Source organism: Condylura cristata, unplaced genomic scaffold, assembly GCF_000260355.1.
Source record: "Condylura cristata isolate star-nosed mole 26May11 unplaced genomic scaffold, ConCri1.0 scaffold00005, whole genome shotgun sequence".
Classification (NCBI taxonomy): Eukaryota; Metazoa; Chordata; class Mammalia; order Eulipotyphla; family Talpidae; genus Condylura; species Condylura cristata.
Genome location: NW_004567106.1, coordinates 60,892,866 through 60,910,919, shown reverse-complemented (window position 1 = coordinate 60,910,919; position 18,054 = coordinate 60,892,866). Strand labels below are relative to the sequence as shown.

The 18,054-nt window shown below is 34.6% G+C and overlaps 1 protein-coding gene across 2 annotated transcripts in view; it reads right to left on the bottom strand.

The window, feature by feature from the left end:
• MKLN1 (muskelin 1, intracellular mediator containing kelch motifs) overlaps positions 1 to 18,054 on the bottom strand; it is a 122,243-nt gene that overhangs the window by 79,412 nt on the left and 24,777 nt on the right. For both annotated transcript variants that reach the window (XM_012720938.1, XM_004677056.2), the window contains exons 2-5: positions 15,064 to 15,133; positions 5,578 to 5,720; positions 4,305 to 4,393; positions 448 to 557 (exon numbers count right to left, since the gene is read on the bottom strand). In XM_012720938.1, coding sequence (XP_012576392.1) covers positions 448 to 557; positions 4,305 to 4,393; positions 5,578 to 5,720; positions 15,064 to 15,133 — 412 coding nt within the window. The remainder of the gene's footprint in view (positions 1 to 447; positions 558 to 4,304; positions 4,394 to 5,577; positions 5,721 to 15,063; positions 15,134 to 18,054) is intronic.

Here is an 18,054-nt window from a genome sequence, read left to right as displayed (position 1 = left end):
ACCTCTGGCTTGTACCCAGTTCTGTATGAATAAATAAATCTTTAAAAAAAAAAGTAATTAAGTAAATCTATTCCCATGAAAAGTTCTATCAAAACAGGTTAAATACAAAATTTAGGGTCAGATGGGTATAATAGCATAATGTGAGGCCCTGGAGTCAAATTATCTGAGAACATATATTGGTTGGAGCACTTTAAAATTGTATGGGTCTTAGGCAAGATACTTTCAGTGCTCCATCTGTCATCTGTAATCTACAAGTAATAATTGTACCTCTCTCACAGAATAGTAATGAATAAGTTATAAAGACTACTTAGATGCTGACATGTTAGTTGATTAATCATCACTACTATTCTCAATAGTTTAAATTCTTCTTATAAAGACAAAAGATTGACAATTCTCAGTTCACAGGCATTTGAAACATATAATCAGAATTTTAAAATATAGTCCTACCTTGCTATACCAGTTGAGACAAGGTTGTACTACATCAGGATCATCAATGCCACTAAGTTCAACATACCAGATGCTAAAGTTAAAGCTGGGTCCCCAGGATAAGAGTGGAACTTTGAGGATAGAAAAAAGAAAACAGGAAAAAATTAATATAATTCAAATAAAATTTTAGCAACGTAAAATACTGCTGATGCCTATTAAGATACATTGAATAAATTTTCTGAATATTTTCTATATGCCTAGCATCAGTTTAGGCACCATACAGTAGCAAAAATAAACATAATACACACCATCATGAGCTTTCTGTTTATAAAGAGCTGTTAAATTAAAAGTAATCACATTTTCTATCTACCTTATACATAGAGAAGACAGGCAGAAGAGAACTGTAGTCACTAAAAAATGAAACCAAAACACCTTTAAAAAATAGACAAACTTCTAGCCAGACTCACAAAGAAAAACAGAAAACTCAAATAGGATCATAAATGAAAGAGGAAAAATTACAACAAGACACAAGAAAACAGAGCTTTATGAAATATAAAAATGCACCAAAAGACATTAAAATGAAATAATTTCCTTTCAGATATATGATCTTAAATCAAAAGTCAAACTACCATAGATCTACAAACTAGAAAAGAACTCAAGATAATGTCCAATAAACCTAACCCCACCATTAGACTAAGAAGGTATTACTGATTTTAACAAAAAAATGACTTAAAAAAGTAAAGTAAGGCCCTCCCTGGTGGCGCAGCAGGTGAAAGCACAGCATTAAGAAGCTAAAGCCACTTCTACATGAGTTCGATCCCACCCTGCCCTGGAGGTGACCACATGGCGCGGCAGACCTCTCCTGACCCGCCCGTTGCTCCCCTCAGCAGTGTGCTTCCTTGATCTGCCTATTCTGCTCCTAGCTCTGTCTCCTATCACCCTCCACGTCTCTGGCCTGTACCCCAGTTCTGTAGGAATAAATATATCTTAAAAAAAAAAAAAGTAAAGTAAAATTTATCTAAATGTCATTTAAGCTATGCTAATACTTTGGGTTACCCACACTAAGATATGAAAAGCTAGCCATTGCTTTTGTGAAAGAGAGTATTTTCCTTATTAATTTGAAAACTAACGAATTGTTGTTGAAATCACTGTATATAAAGTATTATTATAAATGAAAAGTATATTAAAATGTAAATACATAATTTGGAGATTACTACCAATGTGTTAAGTCTTGCTTCTGTACCCCTTCATTACTATGAATGACTAAAGGATGACTAGTTAGAAATTTACATTATTTAAGGAAATAGTGTTTTTTGAATAAATCAAGAACTTGTAAACATATTACTGTGGAACACAAATGTGAAGTATTCAAACATGTTTTCATTTAAGAATTCTAACAATTTAGCCCACCAAAAAAAGAGTTACACATCACTCAGGTGTTTTCTCAAAGTATATTTTTAATAAAACACAGGGATAAACTTAAAAATATGAATTGAACAGAGGCTTTTAGTTTTACATTTTCTTTACATTATTTTCATGGAAAATATATCAAGACAATGTTGAGGAAGAGTTTGAAAGCAAACTGCAGAGCACTATCATTTACAGAAAAGTGAGAAATAGGAGGCTATTTAAACATCACTATCCTAAACATCAAATGAATAGCAAATATCGCTAGTTATTTGGAAAGCTCCAACTAACATTTCACCTAAATAATATAAAGTAACATAGGGTCAAGTAAAGCATTATCATTCTCTATAATTAAAAGGACCACAGGAAGGAATGAAAAAGGTTCAATTTCTTGTCTCAAGGCAGCTGAATGTCTAACTGATCCATAAGATAACTGTTCTTCTATAAAAATTTTTTAAAAGATTTATTTATTTATGCTTTCAGAACTGGGATACAGGCCAGAGGTGTGGTGGGTGAAAGGATTCACCAGACACAGAATGGGGAGCAGGACAAGCAGACTAAGGGTAGCAGTGGGTGGGTCAGAAGAGGTCTGCCACACCATGTGGGTCAGCTCCCTGGCCAGGGAAGGAACTCAAACTGCAGTGGCCTTGGAGAGCTTCCTAATGAGGTGATTTAACCGGTTGTGCCACCAAGGGGAGCCCTCTTCTATAAATTTTTAAGGGAAGAAGCTATGCAACTTCCCTTAACATATTTTTATTTACTCTTCTAGAGGATAATACTAGAAGATTAGCACCTATAGACGTTAATAGTAGCAGTTTCCTTCAAATAAAAAAACTAATGACTGAAAGAAATGTTCAAAAGCACAAAATTTGTTAAAAGGGTGAAGAACATTTTAGTTTGCATGACTAAACAAAATGAAGTTGAGTAAGTACTTTAGAACTGTATAGTCTAGGGCCCTCCCTGGTGGCACAATGGGTTAAAGTGCAGCACTACAAGCTAGCTGCAGTGTTTCAGTGCGAGTTTGATCCCCAGCCTAGGAAGTGATCCATATGGCGCAGTAGGCCTCTACTGACCTGCCCACTGGTCCCCTCAGCAATGTACTTTGTCAATCTGCCTGTCTGGCTCCCCACTCTGTCTATGGTAAATCCTCTCACCACCCCTGCACCTCTGGCCTGCACCCATTTTGTATGCATAAATAAATTAATCTTTAAAAAAAAAAAAAAACTGTAGTCTAAATTATATGAGAATGTTATTTTTACTGCTTGTACATTTGAAAGATGACAGAATTACAAATATTTTTATGAAGAGTGTTCTATAAAATGAAGAAAGAGAAAGAACTACCCAAGAATTAAATTTATTCAAAAACTTTGAAACTGATAAAACAGAGGAGGCGGGGAAAGGGAAATAAACAAAACCTTGCTTCTTATAAATTCTGAAAGCAAGACAGGGACACAGTTTTTTATTGACATGTATTTAATAGAATTAAAGCAACACTACAGGCAGTTTAGCTTTTCTGAAAATGATTTTCCCTTTCTAGGTAGTTTTTATCAACACTTCACACATTGTTTTTGCCCAACAGAATAATCTGACTGAGAGAAATGAGAGGCCAACACCTGACAGACTGGCAAACAAGCACCTGAAGTATATCACTTTCACAAGAGGGATTTTTCTCCCAAATCGAAATGTGGGGTTCTGGCTCTCATTTTTGTTGAGGGGTCTGATTCACTTAATTGTCATTTTAATATAATATTTTCAAAGGTATGTAATATACAGAAATTAAAATATGCAAGCCTTCTAATTTTATAACCTCTAAATAGTCCATTTTATAGGAAAACAAAATAATTCTACAAATAATAATCTTGAGGCATTAAATATGCACTTAGCATTTGCTAAAAAATCTTTTTTAAATTGAACATAAAGCTAAGTAGTCTTAAATAGGATTTTTCAACTAGTACTTTGCAGTAATTTAATAGATCATAAAATTAATGGGTCTGACCAACATACCAGTAAAAAAGTAACTCAAAAGAATGATATAGAAATCATTGCAATACAGTGGTTTAAAGACTTCATCAATATTGAGTTTTAGAATGTTGTAAGATTACAACAACTGATATACCTTACATTAATCAATTAATGCAATCAAATAACTGCATCTTATAAAATCTTCCAAGAAGCTTTCAAGTGAAAAAATATTTGGAAAACATTTCACTTGAACTTACTGTAACTTGGTGATAGATTCATAAAGCAGTAAACAACAAACTTTTTCTACAAAGAATCAAATAGGAAACATTTTGGTTTTATGAGATATGTGATTTCTTGCAACTAATCAACACTGTGCCTTTGTAGCGCAAAAGTAGACATAACATTACGTGAATAACTGACAAGGCAAATTTCCATAAAATTTTACAAGCTACATTTTGCTGACTGATGCATAAAGAATTTATTTGTATTCCAGGATGCTAAAAACTTACCTATTTTAATGAATCGACAAGGAAACATCTGTTCATCAATTTTATGCTTCAAGGTGAATGTTTCTTTGTTATAATCATTCTTTAAGCCACTGAAGGGAAAAAAAGAAAGCTGTCAAATCTTACTTCATAATTTAGTAAATACACTAAAACACAGGTTATTATTTGAATTTTTTTAAGTTAAATCAGTGCTCAAAATACATGACTTAGGCAATACAAAGATGTACTTGAACATGAGAATATAGGTCAATGCTTAAACATTTCACATCAACTTTATTACAGCTATATTCTCTAAATTACATGACAACTAATGAAAAAGTTCAGTGTAAAGAATGTGGCTACAGTACCTACAAATGTGACAGGATTTAGGGTCCTTACTATATAATGGAATATGAGACAGAGTATTTAAGCAATAAGAAGGAAATTACATAACAATTTACACATATATCTAAAAGCTTTGAGCCAAATATTAGATTTGTCAAAGAACTAAATGATTTAATTTTAACCAAGATGCTAGTGTTGCTTTCATAGGTGAATAAAGTTCAAAGACAACCTTATTCTGTTGTTTAAGTTGCATCCTCTTCATTCTAAATAAAAATAAACCTTTATTACCTCTCTATGTACAGTCACTTACTTTTATGATACCTTAAGTCTTGAATACTTTCATGACTTTAATCAAATGCAGTACAGATGTAATACTGAACTTACATAAAGAATTTTTCTATTGGGATATACAACTGGAACATCAGATATGTTCTAAAACTCCAAGGCTTCATTTGCTCATTATATTGGCTATCTGACCTATTACATAGGAGGCAAACAGGTACTTTTCACTCCTGGTGGGCTGTATTGTTAAAACCCAAATTTTACTGAGCTCCTTCCAAGTGGCAGGCACTGTATAAGAGAAAAAGGCACATACTTTCTCTCTTTTATATCTCCAAGACCCAGAATATTAGGGCAGGAAAAAAATTATACACACACACACACACACATTAGAGAATTTATATTTTTATAGCAAAGATTTTGATAGAAATTGAAAGTATTTCTGAAGTTCAGTGAAAAAAAAGATTGACAAGTAGGGGAAAATTGTTTTTTCTTGGATAACATTACATAATTGATGGTTTAAAAAAAAAAAAGCGAATTCAAGCCACAATATTGAAATAAGACATAGGAAAATAGTAAGAATCCCTCACCATGCAGATTTAGCTACAGAGACTAAACGAAAACATCAGCCTGTTTAGAAGACAACTCTTTCCTCATCATAATCAAAACTTACCTAGACAATAGTTCTGTCATATTTTCTTCATTCATTCCACCAAAGACTTTAAATTTCTTCAAATTACAAACATGAGTTTTCTCATATTTTCCAAATGTGATATTTTGGACTATAGCAGGTCTTTCAAGCTTCAGAATCAAGTACTGAAGAAAAAAAAAGAAAAAAGAAACGATCAAATTATATCCTCCTCTGTTTAAACAAATAGTTAACTTACAGTTAAAACTCTGCAACAGAAGAAAATATAAGGTTCATCTGTCCAACTTACACAGATTGAGTTTTTTTTTTAAATGATTTATTTATTTGTGCATACAGAACTGGGGTACAGGCCAGAAGCTCAGGGGTGGCAAGAGGCTTCACCAGAGAAGGAGTGGGGAGCAGAACAGGCAGATCGACAAAGTACACTGCTGAGGGGAGCAGGGGGTGTGTCAGGAGAGGTCTGCCGCACCATGTGGTCACCTCCAGGGCAGGCGGGGATCGAACTCATGCAGAAGTGACTTAAGCTTCTTTGTGCTGTGCTTTAACCTGCTGCACCACCAGGGAGAGCCCAAGAGACTTTTTTTTTTTTTTTTAGTAAGTATGGTATAGAAGAGTACAGCAAAAGAGACATTACAAAAAACAGACATCCCACTGACTGGGAAAATTTTTTATTATATAAAACTAGCAATAAAGGATCGATCACAAAGATTTACAAAGAACTGATGAAACTCAACAAAAATAAAAAATAACTCCATCCCAAAAATGAGCAGGAGAGCTAAAAAGACAATTCTCCAAAGAGGAAATGCAGATGACCAACAAGCATATGAAAAAATGTTCAATATCACTTGTAATAAAGGAGATGCAAACTAAAACCACAATGAGATACTACCTCACACCAGTGAGAATGGCACATCTTAAAACAACTAGCAACAACAAATGTTGGCAAGGATGTGGAGAAACAGGAAGGGTTCCTGTACTGGTGGGAATGCAAACTAGTACAACCACTATGGAAAACTGTTTGGATGTTTCTCAAACTGCTAAAAATGGAGCTTCCATTTGACCCTGCAATCCCATTCCTACGTATCGACCCAAAAGACACAAAAACACTGACTCAAAAAGATACCTGCACCATGTTTATTGCTGCTTTATTTATAATAGGAAAGACATGGAATCAACCTAAATGTCCAAAAGTAGATGACTGGATTAAAAAGATGCAGTACATACACACTATGAAATGTTACTCAGCAACCAAAAAAAGATAAACTCATGCCGTTCACAGCAACATGGATGGAGCTGGAAGGAATTATGCTCAGTGAAATAAGTTAGAAGAAATAAGAAAAATATCAAATGGTTTCACTCATAGGAGGAATTTAAGAGACCAAATAAGACATGAGGTACAGGGAGTGTATTGTTATTACAATACAAAACACAACAAATCAAAAAAGACCATTATAAACCAGAGATATCCTACAGGGGAGGGGAACAGAGAGGGATCAGAAGGAAGAAGGAATGTGGAGGATTATGGTGATTTTGGGTGGGTGAAGTGGGGGAGAGGGGAGTAAACATTGTTTTAAAATGAACAATAATGCAAATAGATATATAAGTAAAATTTTTAAATGTTAAAAAGTAAAGAAGAAAATTTTAAGGAAAAAAAAAAGAAATACGGATGTGTGTAGCAACATAAAAATACATCAAAGACATTCCCACAAAAGGACACTTATTTAGCTATAGGACAACACTATTTAATAGTAACACTACTCAGCATTGATGTTCAAGAGGGAGAATAATGAAATCTGCAAAATTTATCAATAAAATCAAAATGTGATTAAACATTAAAATTTCTACCTATAAGCTATTTGTACTGATCATTGTGTTTTCACTACATACAAGATCGGGCACATTCAGATATGACTGGAGACAATGTTTGTTTCAAATTAGAGATTTTTTTTATTTAAGCAACTTTTGGTAGCAAAAATACTATTTGGTTATTAATAAAATTGTATGTACACAAATATACTTTATGCTGGATATAAGGGGTTTTGTATATGGGATGATAGCTCGCCAACATAAGATTGTATGAAAATTCCATTTTACTATTTGTACTAGTATAATGTATCAGTTATTCAGATAATAGCAGAATTTTATTGTACAAGCTTCTTTGCCTCTTGTTTTTTTCATTCTACAAGGGAAATCCCACCTACTCAACTGATATGAAGCTCACTCACGCTATTTAAATGGCTGACAAAAAAGTTCCACAAAAGATGTTTTCTATCATTCCCTGTGACTGGATAGTCTTTTTCTCCTCTGTATTTATAGTATTTCAAGATTTGCTGTATTAAATAATGCTATTCAGCAAACATTCTTATCACTTATGGTTTTATTTCTAAGAAGCAGAGTTCCAGCAAGAACCACCTGGTAGGACTATCTACACCCCCTTTCCAAATTATATTCAAAAGGCACTGTAACAATTCATATCTTCATCGCAAAGTATTGGTCCTCGTCTTCCCAAATTCCTGCAATGGGTATTATCATTCTTTTAAATATCTCAATAGGCCACACATTTTGAACAGCCTATGGATAAAAAAAGAAAACTATTACAAAGCCTTGACAAGATACAAAAAGCAAACATCTGAAGGTATAGAATACCTGCAGGAACAGCTGCAAACTCAAGTGGGACGTGCACATTCACTTGGAGAAAAGGAGGCAGGAAGGAAGCTACATAGTATATCCTACCTCCATAACTTGTATTATGGGAGCTAAGTGCACTCTTACAGCAGTCACAGCATCAAAAGGAGCAAACACTGAAAACCCCACAACTATCTTGCCTGGGATTCATAAGAATGTTTGCAAAAACATGAAACTTGAAGATAGTAGTTTATTAGTTAAGGCTCTCCAGAAAAACTAATACGAGATAAGAACAAAGAAGAGAGGAGAGAGAGGGAAAGAGAGAGAGATTGATTTACTATGGGCATTGGGTCATGCAACTACAGAGATAAATAAGAAAGTTCCAGGATATGCCCGAAAAAGGAGAAAAGTAGATTCTGCAACCCCAGTCTAGCCTTCAGATAACTGTAGCCAATGATCAACTGAAGCCTCACAAAGACACCAAGCCAGAACCATCCAGCTAGCCACTCTTAAATCCTAAATCCTGACACTTAACCTAAAATAATAAATGCCTATTTTTTTAGAGATTTATTTATTTATGCATACAGAACTGGGGTACAGGCCAGAGGTACAGAGGCAGTGAGAGGATTCACCAGACAGAGTGGGGAGCAGAACAGGCTGATCTACGAAGTACACTGTGGAGGGGAGTAGCAGGAGGGTCAGGAGAGGTCTGCCACACCATGTGGGTCACCTTTGGGGTGGGCGGGGATCGAACTCATGCTGAAGTGGCTTCAGCCTCTTAAAGTGCTGTGCTTTAACCAGGGAGGACCAGCCTAGTTTTTAACAAGTTTTGTGATAATTTGTCACACAGCAATAGATAACTAATACAGGATCCAAGATCAAAAGAAATACTAACAGATTCACTTATAATATATATTCAGGTTCAACAACTTAATAACTTCAGCCATAAGTTAAATATAGCCATAAGTTAAACATTTGTATTTCATTCCTAAATAAATATTATTACTCACTAATGTGAAGATAATGTGCTTGTTGGACACTGCACAACTTCTCAAACATTTCAATTAGCCTAAAATCTACCACTCACCTTTTCTGAACCACATTAATTTTCCTACAGGACACTTGTTTTTTCATCTCAACAAGCAAAACATCCCAGCTTTGAAAATATATGACATTATAAAAAAGGAAATACAAAAATTGATAACTATGATGTTACGTTTTGAAGATGTTACAATCTAATGAAAAAACTACACACAAGCAACTAACTATAACACAAAATAAAAAGACTTGTGATCCCATGATAAATACAATATAAGTGCTTCTGCCATTAAAATAGAGTAAAAGAATGAACAACCATATGCCAGAGACATTTTGTGGGGGTGGAGTGGGGAATGGGATCAAAAACGGAGGGGGGGGAGAGAAATGCACGGGATTATGGTGATGGCACACGGGTGATTTGGTGATGGAAACCCGCAGGGATTACAATCGAGATGGAAAAAAAAATGTACAAAATGATGTAAAAATAAACTTTTGTCATAAAAATAAATAAATGAATGAATGAATAAATAAATAAAGTAAAAGATTTAAAATTAATCTGTGAGGGGCCCTCCCTGGTGCCACAATGGGTTAAAGTACAGCACTATGAAGCTCTCCGCAGCCTCTGAAGCACAAGTTTGATACCCGACCAGGGAGGTGACCCATATAGTGTGGCAGATCTCTCCTGACCCTCCTGCTGCTCCCCGTAGCAGTATATTTCATTACATCTGCTTTCTGCTCCCCACTCTGTCTCTGGTGAATCCTTTCACCCTTCACACCTCTGGCCTGTACCCCATTTCTATATGCATAGATAGATAAATCTTTAAACAATAAATAAATAAAGTTAATCTGTGAGGATTGCCTCTTCATGCTGCCCTGCCCACCCCAATGACATCCTGAAGGAAAACAGCTGGGGGAATTGTAAGAGAATGGTGAGTCTCACTGCTCCACTCCTTTACTTCTAGAATGGGGGCAGCTGGAACCAAGGGCAGACAGAAGCTTCGGGACAGACTTTAAAAGAGCCAATCACTATGGGGGGGAGAGAAGAGAAGTTCTTGCTTCTGTTTATGTCCCACGTACACTCCTGGTCCCAACCTGTGGATCTTTTCCTGGTTTCCATGCATTGGCAGATGGCACTATCCCATTTCTTGAGACAGGTCTGGCAGCCACCGTGTTGATCTTGTATTAGATTCACTTTGGTTGGTACATTTTGAAATTTAGTTCTCTCCTTTACTCCCAGTCCTGTGGGCCATGTACAACCTCTTGCTTGTGTTTTCTGCAGAGGTTGCCTTGGAGTCATTCTCCTGGCAGCTCTGCTCCTGGGCCTTCACTGTTCTGCTTTGGGACCTCGTCTATTGGCTCAACAGATGCCCACATGGGGTTGGCGGACTCTGGTGTTTCACTGGAAATCCATATTTTTATATTCTTCTCCCAACTCCTACTCCTCTCCCTCTCTATTCCCTTTGAACCCCTCAGCAACTAAAAATCTTTAAGCACACAAGAGTTTGATTACTTTCCTTTTATGCACAGGGGCATGAATCCTTAGAACAGGCAACATGGTTTTTTCTCCCTTTTTATAGTTTGGGATCCATGGGTATTTGCTGGTATTGTCCAGGATCACTAATTAGTAATTGAGAAATATTTCCATCTACCCACTGCTTTCAGAAATTGGGGCTTATCAAAATAATATGAAATAAAAAATTTACATTCCAGAAATAAAATAGCTACATTATAGCCCTAAAACATTATTATGGATGAAGAAACAGAATCTTAGATAGTTAACTTCCTGCCCTTAAATAAGATAGGCGCTACAGATTTTTTACAATATGTAAAAGATAAAAGAATATCAAGCAGGGCCCTCCCTGGTGGCGCATCGGGTTAAAGCACTGTACTAAGAAACTTAAGCCACTTCCACATGAGTTCGATCCCCAGAGGAGATCCACAGGGCATGGCAGACCTCTCCTGACCTGCTCCCCTCAGCAGTGTACTTCGTCAATCTGCCTGTTCTGCTCCCCACTCTGTCCCTGGTGAATCCTCTCACCCTCTGCATCTCTGGCCTGTACCCCAGTCCTGTATGAATTTAAAAAAAAAAAGTATATCAAGAATTGTGAAAATATGAAAGCAAGAATTTTTCCTGTTTGTATATATCATAAAATAAACTCAAACATTTAAAAAAGAGACAAAATGTAACTTCTGTATTTGGTTATCTGTTAGGAAAAGACTTAAAATTTATTTCAAAGTGCTTTAAGAAGTAACTTTCATCAACTGACAACTACCATCCATTCAAAAGCTACAAAAATATCTTCCTTAATCACTGAAATAACACTTTTCACCCAACCTGTCTTATTTTATTTATTTTGTTTTTCTTTCTCTCCTCAAAAAACAAGCTCCACAAAGGGAGAAATTTTTGTCTTCTTATGTATCCTAATGACATCTGGTTTTCTTCACTGGTGTGCCTCAAACACCAAAAGAATATGACAAACCAAAGCCTCTCAATATACTTATCTTGAATTGAATGAAAGAAAGTTACAAGACGATAGGTGCGAGGGTATGAGAGGCATAATTCTAAGATGGTCCTCCAAATTCCTGGCCCCTAGTGCACACAAACCTTATCTGAGGTATTTAATCAAACAATAATCTAAGCTGTGAAGGAATCAGACAGACATAATTAAGGCTCCAAATCAGCTGGCTTTAATTAAAATAAAGCACCTACCTAGGGGGGCTACCTAATCACATGAATTCTTAAAATCTGAATCCAGAAGTCAGATAAGAAGAGAAAAATTCAAAGGACACTCTTTGAAAAAGTATGGATTTGACATACTTTTATGAAGGATGTACTTTAACGATGGCTTTAAAATGAAGGTGGGCATGTGTCAAGGATGTGAGCTGCCTCCAGGAACTAAGATCAACTCTCTGCCAATAGCCAGCAAGACAGCACATATGGAATCACTCCTCCATCTCAAAACCTTGAAGATGTCACTCCAACCTCAGCATGTCATGGACCATACTTGCTGCTGGAAACTAGAGGAGGAGCTGAGTAACCATGCTGATGTTTAAAAGACTGAAGACAGGCACCTCATTTTCTTGCGTTTCAGGCTTTGTTGTGCATGCTGGTTTCAACTCAGCACTGCTGGTAGGAACTGTTAACCAATTAATCTTTTTCTCTCCCTATTCCCCCTCTTCTCATTCCCACTATCAATAACATTTTTTTAAATTCTCTCTGCACATCTGCTTTCAAGTCTTAATACCAAGTTCTTAGGCATGTAGGTATAACCACAAGAAAATAAATTATGAATACAACAATTTGCTACAGAACCATCTAGCCCGGTCAATACCTTGATTTCAGCTTGTGATAACTTAAGTAAAGAATCTAGTCACACCATGCTGAACTATGGCCTACAGAACTGTTAGTCAAAGAAAGCTGCCTTACACTGCTAAATTTGTGATTTGATACAGCCTTAAAAAAAAAAAAATACAGGGACCCTCCATGATGAAGCTAATGCTAAAATCATAATACACATAAGATTTTAAAATATACAATCAAACTCATAAGAATTAGAATAAAATTTCCAATTGCAATCAACAGTGAACAATACCACATAGTAGGCTTGTGGAAAAACTTTAGAACGAGAGATAAAAACTTCAAAAGGGGTCTGTTTTGAGAAAACTTCAATGGGTAAAGAAATAAGGATAAGAATCAAAACACATTATTACCTTATTATTTATTCTAGAAAACAGTCAAAAGAAACTGAGAAGAGTACTGATACAATATAAGCTACTGCTAGTGAAAGGCAGAAGTGCTACCTTAGCACACATGCCCACACATGTAATCCTTCCTAGTTGTGGAAAAGGAAAGGAGCAGCTGACGGTCTAAGTGATGGTCATCCTTCTCTACATGAATGCCCTTATCTGCCTCGATGTATATACTAAACATCATTCAAATTTCTTACTGACAGAGTAAAGCATGTGAACTTCAATGTATCCTGGTAACACTGATACTTTGGATCTGACTGATACCATACCCACTAGCTACTTGGTGCTTCTGAATCTAAATTAATTAAATAAAAATTGATTTCCTCAATTCTAATTTTAGTGCTCAACAGCTACCTGGGGCTAGGTCTTACATTACACAGTGGAAATCATGTCATATTTTCATCACTGCAGAGGATACCAGAAACCACCTTAGACCTATACTGAAATAAACAATATTAGCTACCCTTTCACTAGACTCCCAAATTATTATACTTTCCTTATTGTATGTTATTTAGATTTTTCTGTCTTTTTCCTCATGACATTTTTGTCAATTATCAGCTTGCTATTAATGTCTCTTTTACAGTGATGCTCCCCTTTACATAAACTTGCTTCCAGAAATCTGAGAAAATAATTAAAGAAAGTAACATATATTCAAAGGAGAGGGAAGAAAAAGCCCTCAGGACATAAAATTTTTGATTTTTCAGAGTCCTCTTTTACTTTGTTCTAATTCTTAGACCAGTTCAAGACATGACAAATGAACTGTCAGTTAAGGTACACTTGCTCATGATTTACGGATTCATTATCTGAAAATTTATCTACTTACCAAAATGTATTTGTAACACCATTATCAGTACTTGGAGCACTTTCACATTTATCAACATGTGCAGAAAAGCGCATGATAATATGTGTCCCTTGGAACCTACTCCCAGCTGAGATCAAACACAGCACACTTTGCCTTCTTGTTTTAATTCTCATACTATAAACAAGTGTCTATTTCCCAGTCAACTTAGTACCACATTTTTTATATTTTTGTCTTTTCTGTTGGTGATTTCACTGTCTAAAATATCCCCAAATATAATGCTGAAGTTCTGACTAGGATTTCTAGATAGAAGTTTGTGATGTACCTTATAGAGAAAATGTGTTAGATAAGCATGCTTCAGGCTACTAGCTATAAGTGCAATGTTTACAGACAATATACACAAAATAAGGTGTTTTTAACAGAAACAAACATAAAGCATGTGACCATCAAATAACATACAAGAATGTTCACTGCAATCTGTTCATAATAGCAAAAAATTGCATAAACCCTAAAGCCCATCAACCACAAAAGTTATAAATACATTTTGGCATACAAATATACCAAAATACCACACAGTAGTGAAGATCAACAAACAACAGTTATACTCAACCATATTAATAAATATGATGTTAAAAAAGAAAAAAAGCAAACCACAGAAAATGTATAGTTAGTCAATTTATATAAAGTCAAAGCCAAACAAAACTTAGGTGACTACTTGCCAAGGAAAAATTTAGCTCACAGTCCTGATATCATCTAAATATATTCCTTTATTAAAATAACAAGCTATATTAAGCTTATTTTCCCTAAAAGGTAGTCACTGGTCACTGAATTAAAGTTTAATTTACTAACATTTCCTTAAATATTTACAGAATAGGTGGCATATAAGTACAGATTGAAGTGAACTGCTCAGACAGTTTTTCAGATGAGTCAAGCATTGAGTGGTAACAACATCCGAACCAGTTCCTTTTAAATAACATTTTCTTCAAAGAATATATATTTAAAAAAAAAAAAAACTTGAAAACTCTTCATCAGTATAATCCAGAAAAAAAATATAGACTTTAAATGTTGTGGTAGCCAAAAGTAGCCAAAAGTAAAGTCTGTTTCAACACATTACATTTCCTAATGAAATAATTTTCCACACAATTTAAACAAAAGAGGAAATAAAAATGTGCCTCATAAAGTCAAAGAACGAATAAACTATTAATGGAATAAGATAACTGATATTAAGTGCCTATTTAAATTTTGATTAGTAAATGGAAGTCTACACATCATCTAAAACAACTGTCACATAATCTTACCTGGGGAGGATAGTTGCTCTCTGAAGACCACCTTGAAGACTGGTCATTTGGTTTATCCACTAAAATGTTCCTGAAATATATATATTAAAAAGGAAATTATAGCACTTATTAAAAGAATAAGCAAAGACAAATGTTGCAAAAAGAGAAATAATCTACTTGCTGCTAATTATCATCACAATTTTATGTTTGAAATTTAAACAAGAAAGGAAAATAAAATATATTAAGAAACCCAGAAAACCTCTTTATATATAAGATTTTAAAATATGATAATGTTAGCATTTCAAACAATAGAGCAGAGCCAGAAAAACACAGCTCTACTGCGTACTGTTAGGTGGGATTGTCGTTCTGGTGTCTGGTGTGGGGTGGAGTCCACAAAACCTGATTCTGTAGAGTTCATTCAGGACATCCTTTCCTCCTAACAATTCCACATGAAAAAAATGAACCAACAAGTATTTAGGGATTTAAATGATAAAATACCTAACAATGAAGAATATATATATATATAAAACATAAATATGACATTATATTACAATTACTTGATATTATATTATATGTAATTGTACATATATTATGCCTGTACTTTATTTTTTATTTTAGATTTATTTATGTATGCATACAAGAACTGGGGTATAGGCATGAGATGTGGTAGGTGAGAATATCCACCAGAGAAAGAGTGGGAAGCAGAACAGGCAGACCAACGGGAATACAGTGTTGAGGGGAGCAGCAGGAGGGTCAGGAGAGGTCTGTTGTGCCATGTGGGTCAGTCCCCTGGTGGGGGAGCTAACAAGCGCTGCAGTTGCTACAGACAGCTCCACCGTGCCATGCTCTAACCTCTTGTACCACTAGGGAGAGCCCTGTACTTAATATAACATATGTTGATACCATATAAATAAACTTTGGATCAAAAAGGTCTTTTAAACACAATATCAAAAGTAGAACTGTAGATGAAAAAAGTTAACTGCTACAAATATCTTTTGAATGATGGCAACAAATATCCTGAATAAACAACCTAATAGTACACCACAATCAACCTGAAAAAGAGGAACAGTGAGGCCCAAAGTTAGCAGAAAGAAGGAAATACTAAAAGGAGCAAATGATTTAAATAGAAAGATAATACAAAAAAAAAAAACACAATTAAGTTGGTTCTTCAAGAAGATAGACAAACTTCTGCCTAGGCTAACAAAAAAAGAGAACATGCTAATTAAAAGAAATCACAATTGAAAGGGAAGAAATCACCACAAGTAGCACATAATTTTAAAGGACTGTGGGAGATTACTATGAACAATTACATGTCAATAAATTTGGCATAACCTAGAAGAAATAGACAAATTTCTAGATCAATGAGTATACCAAGACTAAGTAAGTAGCAGATAAGTTGAACAAATTGACAAATATGAAATTTGAAACTGCAATTTTAAAAAAACCTTCAGAAAAACAAAAGCTTGGAACCACAAAGCTTTACAAATGAATTTTATCAAACGTTTAAAGAACTAATGCCCATCTTGCTTAAACTGGCTTTAAAAATATAAGAAGCACTTAGCCCCTAATACAGTTTACAATACCAGTATTATCCTAGTACCGAAACCAAACACAGACAGCACAAGAAAATTATAGACCAATATCCCTGATAAACACTGATACAAATATATTCAACAAAATATTAGCAAATCAAATTCAATGAATTATATGTCATGGTCAAGTGGGATTTATCCCAGGGATGCTAGGATAACATATGTAAATTAATTTAGTATATCACATCAACAAATGTAAAGATGAAAGTCATATGATGAAATCAACAGATGCAGAGAAAACATTTAATGAGATTCAGCATTCATTTATGTAAAATTGCTAAATAAGTTGGGAACAGAATGAAATTACCTCAACATAATAAAGGACATATATCACAAATCAAAGGAAATCAGAATACTTAGTGGGAAAAAAAATGAGACTTTCCCCTTTAGATCAGGAACATGAAAAAGATGCCCATTGTCACCACTTTTGTTTGACTCAGTATTAGAGGTTACAGCCAAAACTATAAGACAAAAATGGGAATTGAGTCAGAAAAGTAACTATCACTAAATCACAGACATTATGTATATAGAAAATCCTAACAATTCTAAGAGCAATCTATAAATATAGCAAAATGAGGCTGCAAAATCAACATACCAAAATCCAGTCCTTTTATATTCAAACAAAAAGCAAAAGAAATTGAGGAAATAACATTTATAATTGCTTCAAAAAGAACTAAATACTTAAGAATTAACCTGAGGAAGTAAATGACCTCTGCAAAAAACTACATGTTATTAAAAAAGGACTCATAGCAACATAAAAGGATGCTACATATATGGATGGATGGGGGAATAAATATAACTATCCTACCTATAAGAATAATATATAAATTTAACACAATTCCCATCAAAACACCAACATTATTTTTCAAAGATATGAACCAAACAAAGACAATGAAATTTACATGGAACCACAAAGGCCTCAAATCACAAAAGCAAATCTGAGAAAAAAGGAAAGTAAAGGGTATCATTTACTTGATTTCAAGCTTAACTATAAAGCAACAATACTAACAATGATATGGTAGTGGCACAAAAACATATATGTGAATCAATGAAATAGAACTGAAAACAAATAAATCAAAGTACATATCAGTACCTAATCTATGCCTAAGCAGTTATGCTTATCAAACAGGGAAAGGAAAATCTTTTCAACAAACAGTCCTGGGAAAATTGGAAAGTTAGATTATACTCTTAAGTCCACACACAAAAATAAACTCCAAATGAATCACAGATTTAGACAGAAGACCTGCAACATTAAAAAACTGAGAAGAAAACACTAACAATACATTTCATGACATCGATGATAAAAATGTTTTTGATGACTCAAGCCTTATGGCAAGGAAACAAGGAAACAAAAATCAAAACAAACAATTAGAACTATCTCTTTTTAAAAGCTTCTATATATGAAGGTTAAAAAGATACC